Here is a 12,301-nt window from a genome sequence, read left to right as displayed (position 1 = left end):
GCAGAGAAGGCTGCCTAATGCATAACGTAGGGGGAAAAGCATGGGCTTCAGAGTCTGTCAGAACTGGGGGTACAGCCCAGCTCTGTGACTCCTGACCAGGGGACTTTGGACATCGTCCTTAAGCTTCCTTCTCTGTCAGCTTCTCCTCCTTAGAATAAGGAGTGAAGAGTATCTACTTCAGGATGCCTGAGACAGGTAGGAGTCGGCTACTCCAAGAGCTGACTCATAGTCAGTGCTGATTTTCTTTTTTCTTTTCTTTTCTTTTTTTTTTTTTTTTTAAGATTTATTTACTTATTTGACAGAGAGAGAGAGAGACAGAGAGAGAAGGAACACAAACAGGGGGAGTGGGAGAGGGAGAAGCAGGCTCCCCGCTGAGCAGAGAGCCGATGCGGGGCTCTATCCCAGGACCCTGAGATCATGACCTGAGCCAAAGGCAGAGGTTTAACCCATTGAGCCGCCCGGGCGCCCCTCAAGTGTTCAGATTTTCTTAAAAGAGATCTTTTCTCCCCCCAATTACAAAAATAATAAGTGTTCATCATAAAGATCCAAAAAAATGCAGAAAAATATATCTTGTAGAAGGCAGGCGTGCCTAGTGGTCCTGTTTCCCATAGATAACCCACGTGAACTTCTACATTTCATCTTTAATTTTTACAAGTGAGGTTTTTGTTGGGCAACTTGCTTTTTTTTTTTCCCCCTTAACTTAAGGATATGCCTCAAACCCCTTTTTCCATCTGGACAAGAGGTCCCCTTTGTGATCAGTGCATGGCCGTCCATGCTTTGCGTGGGCCTTGAGGCTTTTATCCAGACTCCTTTGAATGGACGTTGGAGGTGGCGTTCAGATGTTGGCCCCTGCAGACGCTGCCGCCGGATGTCATCTGTTCGTATGTTTTTATACATGTGGGGATAAATGTCTAGAAATGGAGGGGCCGGGCCGAAGAGTATACACATTTTCGTCTGTAACAGGAGCAGCCCAAACCCCTGCAAAGAAGTGATAGCGAGCAACGGGCCCCCACAGATCTGGAAAAGTCCGCGTCTCAAAATCAGGAGAATTTACCCACCACCTCCGCCACGACGTGGGAGGCGCCTGGGAGGTCCCCTCGTCCAGCTGCACATTCCCCCTACACCTCCTGTCCCTGCACCTTAGGGAATCTCCCCACTACACCCCTGTGCGGCCCTGTCTGGCTTTGCTCAGGGCCTCACATGTTGGTTGTTTCGCTCTTGGGCAGTTCCAGGCGGCCTTCTCCTAGCTTCCACCCAGGCCTCCTGCCTCGGTCCTCAGCAACCCACATAGAAAGGGAAGAAGGAAGAAAGGAGGAGAGAAGGGGAGGCCAGGAAATATTCAGGGTTAATGCTGATAGTCTTCGCATGGACGAACTTGTTCAATCCACCTGAACCCTTTGGAGGCCGACACTGTCGTTATTCCCATGGCATAGATAAGGAAATTGAGGCTCAGAGATGTTGAGTAACTTACCCAAGGTCACACAGACATTAAGTGGCAGAGCTAGGGTACAAACTCGGGCCGTCTGGCTCCAGAGCCCACACCTGTGATGCTACACTGCTTCTTCAGGTGGGAGCCTTGTGACTTATTGAGCGCTTACTGTATACTCAGCTCTAGGCTAGTCGGACTATGCATGAAACCTCTGATTTATTCTATACAAGCACCCGGCAAAGTAGGTCTTACTATTTCCTGTTGCAGATGAGGAAGCAGGCTCAGAGAAGAGAAGCAGCTTGGAGGAGTCGACCCCCTCCCCAGCCCCCCCCTCCCAGGGCAGAGTAAGCCCACCAGGGTTCTGGTGCCTCTCTTTGTCTCATCCTCCTATCCATCCTGCTGGAGGATGACAGACCTGGGCCTTAGCACCGTCTAATCAGAATCCCAGTTCCCCGTGGAATCGGCTTGAAGAGATCGTGATCACTTAATCCTGTCCACGTACTGATTTATAGGCAAAGCCAGGGCTCCTCCTTGTCACCTGTGCTTAGGACATGGCGACCCTGTCCCTCTCTGAGGGGGTTTCACCTTGGCCTGGCAGGGACTTCTGGTCACCAGCCTCGCCTGGGGCCCACGAGGGCGCGAGCCCACCAGCTAGGAAGGGAGAGGGATGGACTAAACAAGACCCCAGCACGCTAAGGTTCCGTGTCAGGGTGCTGGGACCCAAGGAGTGCCGAGAACAGCTAGAGAACAGTGGGCCGGGTGTCCCTGGGGCTTTGCTTGGAGGTGGGGGAGGCTGGGCTCACCCTGCTCAGATGCCAACACCCCGACCGCTGTCTGGCCCAGAGCAGGGGGGCAGGACATGAATCCTGAACAAGTGACTGAGCGTAGGGGTGAAGGTCAAGTGGGGGAGGGGGCAGATCCGTGTGACTGAAGGAATGCGTGGGGTGCAGAAAAGGGAGACCAACCCCCTGGGCAGCAGAGGCGGGGAAGGACAGTGAGGTCAACGAGGAAGGGGGAGTGTAGGTGGCATTGGGCCCCAGCCCACAGGTGCTGGGAAGGGCCCAGCTCAGTCTCCCTGGGCACTGGGGGTGGCAGCCTGTGGCAGGCCCGTCAGGGAGGCCCGTCTGTGCCTACCGGCTGAGGGTGGAGCAGCGAGTTGGAGCAGCACCTTGGGCAAGCGGCCACCGCCATCCTGGCTTCTAGTTTCTTCCACGTGGACCGGAGGAGATAACGTTCTCTGCCTTAGGTGCTTTGTGAGGCTGTTGGCAAGGTCTAGTGCGAAGAAGGCGGTTTGTGGACTGTAAAGTACCAGGCTGGGTCAGCAGCTGTTGTCATTACCCCGGCAGGAAGAGGCCCCATGCCTAGGTCATCTCGGTGTCACTCCTCCCCCCTGCCCCGAGTGCAGGGAGGAGTTCATCCCAGGGAGGTGCAGGGCGGGGGTTCACGCCTAGGCCACGGCGGAGCTCTGGACACCTGGGCAGGGGAGGGGCTGGCAGGCAGCAGGTGGATGGGAGGCCCAGGCTCTAGGTGCTGTACCCCCGGGTGGGGGCCGGTCCCATGACCTCCTCTTGGGGCTGCCAACCTGTTGTTTGCTCAGGAGGCCACCTCCTGGCCCGGCTCCGGCATCCGGGTGTCTTGGCGCTCAGCCAGCATGGAGTGAGGGTGGGGGCCCATGTGCCGCCTTCCTGCTCACCCCCTCTGCCCAGCCTGCAGACTGAAGCCTGCTCCTTCCACTCCCAAGGGGGCCCCACCATACTACCTCTTGGAGGTTGTGGGACCCTGGCCCATCTAGCAACCTCTCCGAGCCTCTGCTTCCTTATTCTGAAAGGCTGTGACAGTCCCTCCATTAGGGTTGTCGCTATAAGGACTACATGACATCACAGCGCCTGGCACCTCCACCCCCACGCTCCCTCTTGTGTCCTGGTAGAGGTCAAAGGTGCCTGGGGAAAGGAGAGCCAGGAGTGGCCATGTCTGTGTCTCTCCCCTCCCTGGGCCTGGCCTCGGAAACTTGCTTGCTGGGCTGCCCCTGGCGCCACCTTCCCTGGCATCTTGGCAAGGCCAGGGGCAAGCGGGGGGGTGGGCCATGCCGGGTGGTTGAACACTGGAGACAATGGGCCTCTGTGGCCCACAGGGGAGGGGACAGTGTCAGGGAGTCTCTAGTCTCGGGTTTCAGGAGATTAGAGTCCCCTCAGACCTGACCATGGCTGGGAGACAAGGGCAGCCCCCACACTCCATCCAGAGGGCCTCCCTCAGGGGCGTGAGGACCCACAGGAGTAGCCCCCCACACCTGCTTTTCCTCTGGGCCCTCTGCAGTCCCCCATGTCAGCTACCAGCTTGGGAAACCATTTGGTTTCATGGAGCCCAGGGAGACTCAAGGGACCCCGACTTCTGGTGACCAGCGCCCGGCTGGGCTGGACCACTCAGGCGCTGTGCTGGGCTAGCCCCCTCCCCACCCCAAGTCCCTCTCAGCCCTGTGTTCTCTGGCCAGCTGAGGACCCGCTCTGCTGGCTGGTTTCCCAGCTTGTGTGTGTGCTGTCCAGCACCTGCCTGGCTGCCCTGCTCCCAGTCGCAGGTTTCCTGCCTTGATGGTCATATGTTACCTGCTAGGGCCACCAGAGCCTCACCCCTTTAAGAGGAACTTTAAAGCACGAATAGTTCACCAGCCCCCAAAGAAGGAAAAGGGAGCCCCCAGCAGAGGGAACGGTGCGCAGAGGCTCAGCAGTGAAACACTGTGTCTTGTTTGGAAAACCACTTGCAGCCGGGCCAGGCTAGGCCAAGGCCACTGGGGCAGGACAGGAAGCGGGTGTGTGTGGAGAAGAGGCTGGGACAGTCAGCAGGGGCCACTCCCACCGGGGGACCTCCATCCAGCAGGTCTCTTTGGGTGGCCACAGGGCCGAGTCATACCCAGAGGACAGCCCAGCCGCTGAGCTAGTGCCCTGGAAGTTCTCCAGGAGAACGGCTAATATGGCTAATAATAATAATAGTAATAATAATAATAGCAAATGCTTCTCTAGTGCTTCCTCTACTCTGTGCCTCACAGCAGCCTTGTAAGGAGGGATGTTATCTCTCATTTTGCAGAGGAGGAGAAAGGACTCTCCTACCAACTCTCCAGCTGGGGGGGGAAGCAACCCAGGGAGGCATCTAGCAGCTTTCCTCCACCTTCCCTAGCTCCCTCCACCGTGCCTCGATCTGACTTGCCCTTTGGCCATGGACAGACCACCCTGAGATGCCCCTGCCGCTACCCCAGTGCGGCATCTGGAGCCCTGGACTGATGGAAGGCCTGGGTTCTGGCCCCCAATCTGCTTCTGCTTTGCTGGATGACCTTGAGGTGGTGGTTTAAGCTCTCCGAGCCTTGGTTTATCCTTCTGGGAATTGGGGATCCTAGCGACTGCCTTATCTCCCACTCCAGTTCCGCTGAGACTCCCAGGAGTGAGCAGATAAAGAGCACTTTTGAAAAGTACAAAGAGCTGTACTCACGACAGTGAGATTATTATTGTTACCTCGATGTGGAGATAAGGAATGGGAGGAGGAGCCGTGACAGTTGCCAAGAAACCCGGGAGCTGTCAGCAGCGGCTTCCGGCCGGGCCCATCCCACTCAGGAGCTGGGCCACGGGGCCCCTCCTCCACCCTCCACTCCCCCCCCCTCCCGCCGCTGTGCCCTTTCTCTGGGAGAGATGGGTGCTCCAACACAGTGGGGAGCTGGGGCCAACTGGCTGGCGGCCACACACCTCTAGGCCCTGAAGGTGACCCTGGAATGTGCCTGGTCCAGACGCCAGCTTGGATCAGGCTTTCTGTGTGACCTTGGGCAAGTCACCTTCTCTCTGGCTGCCACCTTTTCCTGTGCCCAGGTGTCCTGTACCTGGAGGTGGGTGGCCAGGCCAAACAGGGCAGGACTGGATCTAGGCCTGAGAAAGATGCTTGGTTGTGGCTGCTGGGCCCAGGGAGGGCTGGGAAGTCATTGGGAGCCACGGCTGGGTGACTGGACTGAGGTCCTGGGTTGAGAGCAGCTATGATGTATGTAGTGGAAGAACCTTGGGCTGGAGTAAAACTTCTGACCTGCCCTTTCCCTGGTGTGACCATGGACTTGTCACTTAACCTCTCTGAGGCTTGGTTTTCTTATCTGGAGAAGAGGTGGATAATATCCAACCTCACCAAGTTGCCATGGTGTTCAGATAAGATAATAGACTGTAGAGTGCTGTGCAGATATGACTTTGGTCATAGCATGGGGAGAGGAAAACAGAGGAGAGTCCCCATGTCCCAGCACACTCCAGGCACACACACACCCCCACCCCCACACCAACTGCTGCTCGTAGAGGGAGAATACAAAGCATTTGAAGCTGAGCTAGGCCAGAGGGTCAGGGAGATTTGCAGAGAGGTGCTGAGGGGCAGATCTCAGGTGAACGGAATGATGAAGACCAGGAGGAGACAAGGGTAGGCTAGAGATGGGGGAGGGATGGAGAAGTTCAAGTTCAGAAGATGGAGGGAAATGGCCAAGTTGGGGGAGGTCTGTAGAGGCAAGAGGCAGAAAGGAAGTGGGGGGGGGGGTAGAAGCTGGGGGGTGAGGTGGGTATGAGGTGAGAGGGAGGCTGACAGGGGACATGGCAGGGGAGTGGGTGGGGAAGAGGCAGGCTGAGTTTATTCATCTTTGCCAAATTATTTATTGAGGAACTAGTGTCTACTCAGAGTCAGTAGAGTGTAGCATTAGGGCACCTAGACTCAGATCCTCTGCGTTTCATTTACTGTCGGTGTGATTTGGGACAAGTTGCTTAACCAGTCCGTGTCTTAGTGCCCTCTGAAAGAGTGAGTCCAAGCAAAGCAGTTAGAGCAGAGCCTGCCCGGGGCACCTGCGCCCAGTATCAGCCTCAGCTGCCCTCGCTGTTACTGTTACCACTGCCTCCCTGATGCGAGCGGCTGGGTCCACCTGGGCTGTGAAGCTCAGATCTTGGGCTCTGGAGGGACACACCTGGATCCCAACGCCTGCTCTCCCTCCTTCACCGTGTGACCCTGGGCAGGTTAACACACCTTGCTGCACGTCAGCGTCCCCGTGTGTGAAGCAGGCAGCTTTCTAGCACCTGCCTCCCTGGGTTGCTGTGTTAATTAAGTGGAATCCTACAAGGCACAGGTGGGCTGTGGCTTTCGTGATTACTGTCCTTCTGCTCCCTCAGGGCTGGGACGGATGGGGGCAGGAAGGGCCCAGAGCCTCCTGCTCTGTTCCCGTGGTGGAGCCCCTCGGTCTCCTTGCCCTTTAGGACCTCAGCAATGACCTTGTAGGTGGAGGAGGTAGTTGCCTAACTAACAAGGGGGCTGGGTACTGCCTGGGAGGGGCCCACTCTAACCAGCCAGGAACTAGAGAGTTGAGGGCCTTGGGGCAGGGTCCCCAGTGGAAGTCAGATTTTCCCCCACCTTTGTCTTGAGACACCCCCCTAGTCCTGTGCCAGCATGAGCAGTCCAGCGTGGAATGGGTACCTGGACATGATGGGGGTGAGATGGGTATGAGGTGAGAGAGACAGAGGGTTCTGGAAGGGCAGGATGTTAGGGAGCTATTGCGGGACTGACCTGCAGTGGGACACTGCCTGAGCCTGGTGGCCTGGGAGGGGCAGACAGAACACCACCACCCGAATAGCTCAATGGTGGGCAACAACCTCCACTGGGAAGCCAAGGCCACACGAAGACCACTGTCCCCATGTCCCCAACATTACGGGGACCCAGCTTCCCCGGGGGCTGCAGCCCCAGCACTTCCTGGACCGGGGGCAGCCTCTGTTCTCCATGCCCCTGGCACTGACCTTGCCCAGTCAAGGGCGTGGGCTTTACACTCGGGCTCTGTCTCCCACCTGCTAGGGAAAGTGGCTTCATCTCTCTGAGCTCCAGGGTCTCCATCTCTAAAAACAGGGATAAATAATGCCAGTGTTGCAGCACCATGGGGAAGGTCCAGGCCCATGACCCGGGGCTTGACAAAGAGTCCTCCATGGAATTTGCCTGGGCCGTTTCTGTGGGCCTCCCCCTACTCCTCTGGGTCCAGTCTCTCTCCCCAGCACGCCTGGCAACCTGCAGGGACCGAAGTTCAGGCTGTTTGCTCGCTCCACAAACCCCCAGTGCCTCCCTGCTGCCAACCTCCATCCACTCAAGGATTCATTCAATTATTTACCCAGTCGACCAATACTGAATAAGACCCTAAGTCGGGGACCCAGAGTTCACCATGAATGAATGAATACCAAAGAGTTCATTGAGTAAAGACTTACTAGCTGCCTAGGCTCTATGAGATTTTTTAGAAGCAGGGGCTGGGAGGGGTGTGTCACTGACTCCAGGTCACACAACAGGTAAGTGCCTGGAAACACCTTCCTCACACTGATGCCAAAGCTTGCAATGCCACTGCCACTATCTCTGGTTTTCTGGATCAAGCGCTGCTTAGTGTGGGCCCCTCTTTAAAGAAGCCAGCAGCCCTGAGAGGCCGAGAGGCATCTGATGTGTGCGGCGGGGCTGTGGACAGCTCCTCTAGACCGGTTCTCCCACGGGAGAGGCCGGGCTGAGGGGAGTCAGCAGGGGCAGGGGGGAGGTGGCTCAGAGGGTCCTGGGGTCTCCTTCCCCAGCCAGCTTCCTGCAGGCCCTCCCCCTTTCAGGGTGTGGCAGTCCCAATTCTGCCTGACTCAAGCTCCCCGATCCTCAGCGGCCTGAATGACTCACTCTCTCAGGACCAGCCTCGGTAGATGGGACCCAGGCGGGGGTGCAGCCACGTCAGGGTGGCCCCAGGCAGCACGGGGAAGCCAGGCCTGCTTGCCCTGCCCTGGGCTCCCCGGGTCCCAGGAGCCACTGGGCACTTCCTCTCTGTGACCCCCAAGGTGGCCTCCCCAGTAGGCTTTCTAGGGTGACGGAAGCTGACTTCACCCTCACCAGACCTGCTTCCTTTCCTCAGGGAGAGGTGTGGGTGTGCGCAAGGAGGCTGAACTCGGAGTCAGGCCTCACGCAGCTGCTGGCTCTGCCCCTGACCAGCTGTGTGACCTCGGCATGCCTCTGGGTCCCATCTATTAAGAGGGAATGCCAGTGTGGTGAGGAGTCTGTGCCCTGAGGCCTGGAAAGAGGGGCTTGACACAGGGCCTGGCACACAGTAGGCCCAGTGGGTGTCTACAGTTGTTATTGTCATTGAGAACAGCAATAGCCCAAATGTTCTCTCCATCCTAAGGCTGTGTCTCCTCGAAGGCCCAGGGAGGGGTCTATAAAGGTTGAACACCCTGCTTAGGACAGAGGTCAGAGGACTCAGCCTTGTACAACAGCCCTCACTGCCCCTGCCTCAGTCTACCCATCTTCAGAATGGGCTGTGGAGGTCCTCTTGGCTGGAGTATGTGTGTGGGGGGGAGGGGCTAACATAGAACTTGGGGAGAGACCCTGTCCAGATTCCTGATCTCTGGGGAAGAAGAGCCTGTTTGGCCACCCTGCTCCAGAAGCCTCTCTTCTCCCTCTTCCTGGGGAAACCAGGACCCCCCCTCCTTGTGAAATCTGTCCCCCAACTCTGAGAGCAACTCTTCCTCCCAGAGTCCACCCATCTCCCAGTTTGGGGCTCTCCCTGACCACAGACTCTTTCTGTCTTCCAGGAGGAGTGATGGGCAGAACCAGCGCTTCCCTCAGGCATTAGACCTGCCACGCACGGACTTGGTTCCCCCCCATCCTGCTTCACTCTACCCCAAGGTGAGTGTTCCCTCCCCACTGCCCCTGCTCTGGAGAGCCCTGGGGCCCAGAGCCCATTAAAAATGACCACTGGACAGGGGTAAAATGTTCAAGCAGGTGCTGCTTAAGGTTTAGCTCCCCAAGGGGACACCAGTCCTCACCCCAGGTGGGTCGTGTGGCTCTGCTGGGGAGGGGGCAGAGCAGCTGGGAATAGACCAGCTGACCACCTTCATTATCAACATCACGGTCGGCCTCCTCATCTGCAGACTGGGTATGATGACAGCACCAGCACCGGGCACGGAGCTGTCGTGAGGATTAAAGGAAAGAGTACCAATGCAACAGTCCATGCATGATATCCAGCATGGGGCAGGAGCTCTACAAATGAGATCATCAGAATCAAACGTTTGTCCGGCACTTGATTCGTGCCAGATTTTGTACTGGGTGCTTCGGGACCAGAAATCAGTCTGACACAGACCCTGCCCTCAAAGAGCCAGAGTCCTGATGAGAGATGAATAACTGAACAACCTAGCAGAACACCAGCAGCAACCACTAGAATTTATTGAGACTTACTGTGTGCCAGCTGGGTGCTTAACACTTTGCGGGCACTATTCCATTCCATCCTCCAATTCTAAGTACTATGTGATAGCTACTGTTATTAGTCCCATTTCGCAGATGAGAAAATCAAGACTCAGAGATATTAAGTTCCCTGATTAAAGACACACAGGTTAGGATATGATGGGGTGTGACCCCATATCATAGGATACCACGCTGTGTGACCAGAGGACGTGGTACAGGTCATCAGCCTCACTTCTGCAGTACACTTTTTGGTTTTTAAAGCATGTCCACAGACATCATGCCTCTGGGTCATTTCATCAGACCTTGGGGTAGGCATTCTCCAGATGAGGAACCAGATGCTCAGAGAGGTTTTCCCATGGTCACACAGCCAGGAAATAGCAAACACAGGGCTGGCCAACAGCAGTGTACCTCTCCTGCTCCACAAAGGCAGATGGCCAAGGACCTTAATCCTTGAGGGGGGGGGGGACCACCACCTCCAATGGTGTCCCAAGTGTGTGTCCTAGGGCAGCGTGAGGGACTCCTGAGACCTTCGCCTGCTCCCTGTGTCTGGGCAAAAGCCCAAGATGGGGCTATGTGGATCCTGGGGCTTGGCAGGAAGGGAGCAACTTGAGGGAACCTGGGTTCATGAAGCCCCCAGTCCCTCTTCCTCTAAGCATACAGGAGAAGGCCTTGGTTCTCACCAAGGGCTATGTGCCCTTGGACCATAGCTTCCCTGGGCCTGGGCCTCAGTCTTCCCTTCCCTATGATATGGGGTCACACCCCATCATATCCTAACCTGTGTGTCTTTAAGCAGGGAACTTAACTTCTCTGAGCCTTGATTTTCTCATCTGCAAAATGGGACTAATAATAGTAGCTATCACATAGTACTTAGAGTTGGAGGACAGAATGGAATAGTGCCCACAAAGCGTTAATCAGTGTAGGAAAACCCATCACTCTGAGTCCCACCTGCTCACACAGCCTAGGGCTGCCTTTTGCGGATTAGCTCTGGGCCACCTCCCCTTGGGCTTCCTGGCCTCTGCCCAGTCAGACAGAAGCCTCTGTTTTTGCCAATGCTGCTCAGACGGTGGGCTTCAAACTGTCCTGACAGCCCACCCCTACTCCAGAAGGAAGCCCCAGGCTGCGGATCACCCTCCTTTGATTGGGAGGGAAACCAGAGTACAGAGAGACTGAGCGATCCCCCTGGATGTCCAGTAAACCCGTGGTGGGGCTGAGGGGACTCAGGCTTATGATACATTCTCCATGCCCTTCCTCTAGCACCCCTAAGTCTGGGCACATTTATCACGTGGATGCAGCCAATCTGAGGGACAAGTCACCTCCCTGTGCCAGTGGGCAAGTCCCTGCTCCCCTCTGGGTGTCAGTTTCCTCTTCTGTAAGACAGAGGTGACAATTCTTTCTCTAGCCACCTTGCAAGCTTCCAGCTGGGTGATGACTACGGAACTAACTTTGGAAAGCAGAAACCAGGAAGCTTGGCAATGTTACATTCCCAGGGTAGGATGGAACTCCCAGAAGGGACATTGCCCTCTCACTGGAAAAACCATATTTGTACAGACACTGAGCTCTTTAGGGCCCTCCCACTCTACCCCCCCCCATAGGGATTTCTCCACTCAGGAATTCAGGAATCTGCACATGTGTACATCACAGTCTACCCACACCTCTGTCCATGGACACGTTCACACATCTGCAAAGGTATTCAGAGACGTGCAAGTGAACACAGGCCTGTGTATACAGACACCCATGTACAGACACGAATACAGACATCCAGGATGTCCACGCACACGCAGCCACATCTGGTCCCCGAGTCACACACATACAGCTGCTTGCACATGGGTATACACTCTCTACTCTGCCTGTCACGCAGACGTCTCCAGTGATGCGAGAAGGTCTCACCTCCTCCCACTGGGGGAATGGATGTTTTCTCTGGCTGCATTTCGATGGGTGCCCGGAAGCGCTCAGTCCTGGAAGCGCCTGCGTAAATCAATATTTGCTGCTGTTAATTATTAAAAACAAAACTACGCCGTGTCTGGAACACACATCTCCAGAGTTCCCGCCGGCTCCCTGGGCTCCAACCTGACCCAGGGCCAGGTCTGGAGGAAAGGAAGTTCCGGTGCCTTCCTTCCAGAAGCCCTTAGCCTTGGAGACGAGGGTTGTGGGCAGTGGCTGGCGGCTCCTCCAGGGAACTGAAGAGAGGCTGTGCACTGAGCTGGAGCTGGTGGGCAGCCTTGCCCCTGCAGGCTCCAAAGCAGCTGGTGTTGACTTGGCCGCAGCTCAGGAAGCAAGTGCTGCTTTCCCAGTACCTGTCTGGGGAAGGGGTTCTGAGGGGATGGCCCTGCCCCTGCTGTAGAGGGACAGACCCAAAGCAGGGTCAGCTGGAAGGGCCTGTGGAGGTGGGAAAACGGAGGGCCTTATAGTTTACAGATGGGAAAACGGAAGCCTGCGGAGGTGGCTGGGACTCACTCAAGTCCACTCAGCAAGTTGTAGCAAGGCCCGTGCTAGAACCCTCATGTCCTGAAGTCCTTGGCAGTCCCTGTTGCCTCCCTCCTCCAGGATCAGGGCAGTTAGCATCGGGTGTGGGCATAGGATCTGAGGAAGGGAGGGAACAGGCCAGTCACGGGCAGGCATTAGGGGAGCTGAGGAAGG

The 12,301-nt window shown here is 56.4% G+C and overlaps 1 protein-coding gene across 9 annotated transcripts in view; it reads left to right on the top strand.

Moving 5' to 3' along the window:
- RAP1GAP (RAP1 GTPase activating protein) overlaps nucleotides 1-12,301 on the top strand; it is a 49,643-nt gene that overhangs the window by 12,499 nt on the left and 24,843 nt on the right. For all 9 annotated transcript variants that reach the window (XR_014299162.1, XR_014299163.1, XM_082684603.1 and 6 more), the window contains exon 3: nucleotides 9,016-9,109. Coding sequence is in view for 7 of the 9 variants with exons in the window: in XM_082684603.1 (XP_082540729.1) it covers nucleotides 9,016-9,109 (94 nt within the window). In the remaining 2 variants the exon portion in view is untranslated. The remainder of the gene's footprint in view (nucleotides 1-9,015; nucleotides 9,110-12,301) is intronic.

Source organism: Mustela nivalis, assembly GCF_964662115.1.
Source record: "Mustela nivalis genome assembly, chromosome: 10".
Lineage (NCBI taxonomy): Eukaryota > Metazoa > Chordata > Mammalia > Carnivora > Mustelidae > Mustela > Mustela nivalis.
Note: the sequence above shows the minus strand (reverse complement) of the source record. Positions and strands in the feature narration are given on the sequence as shown.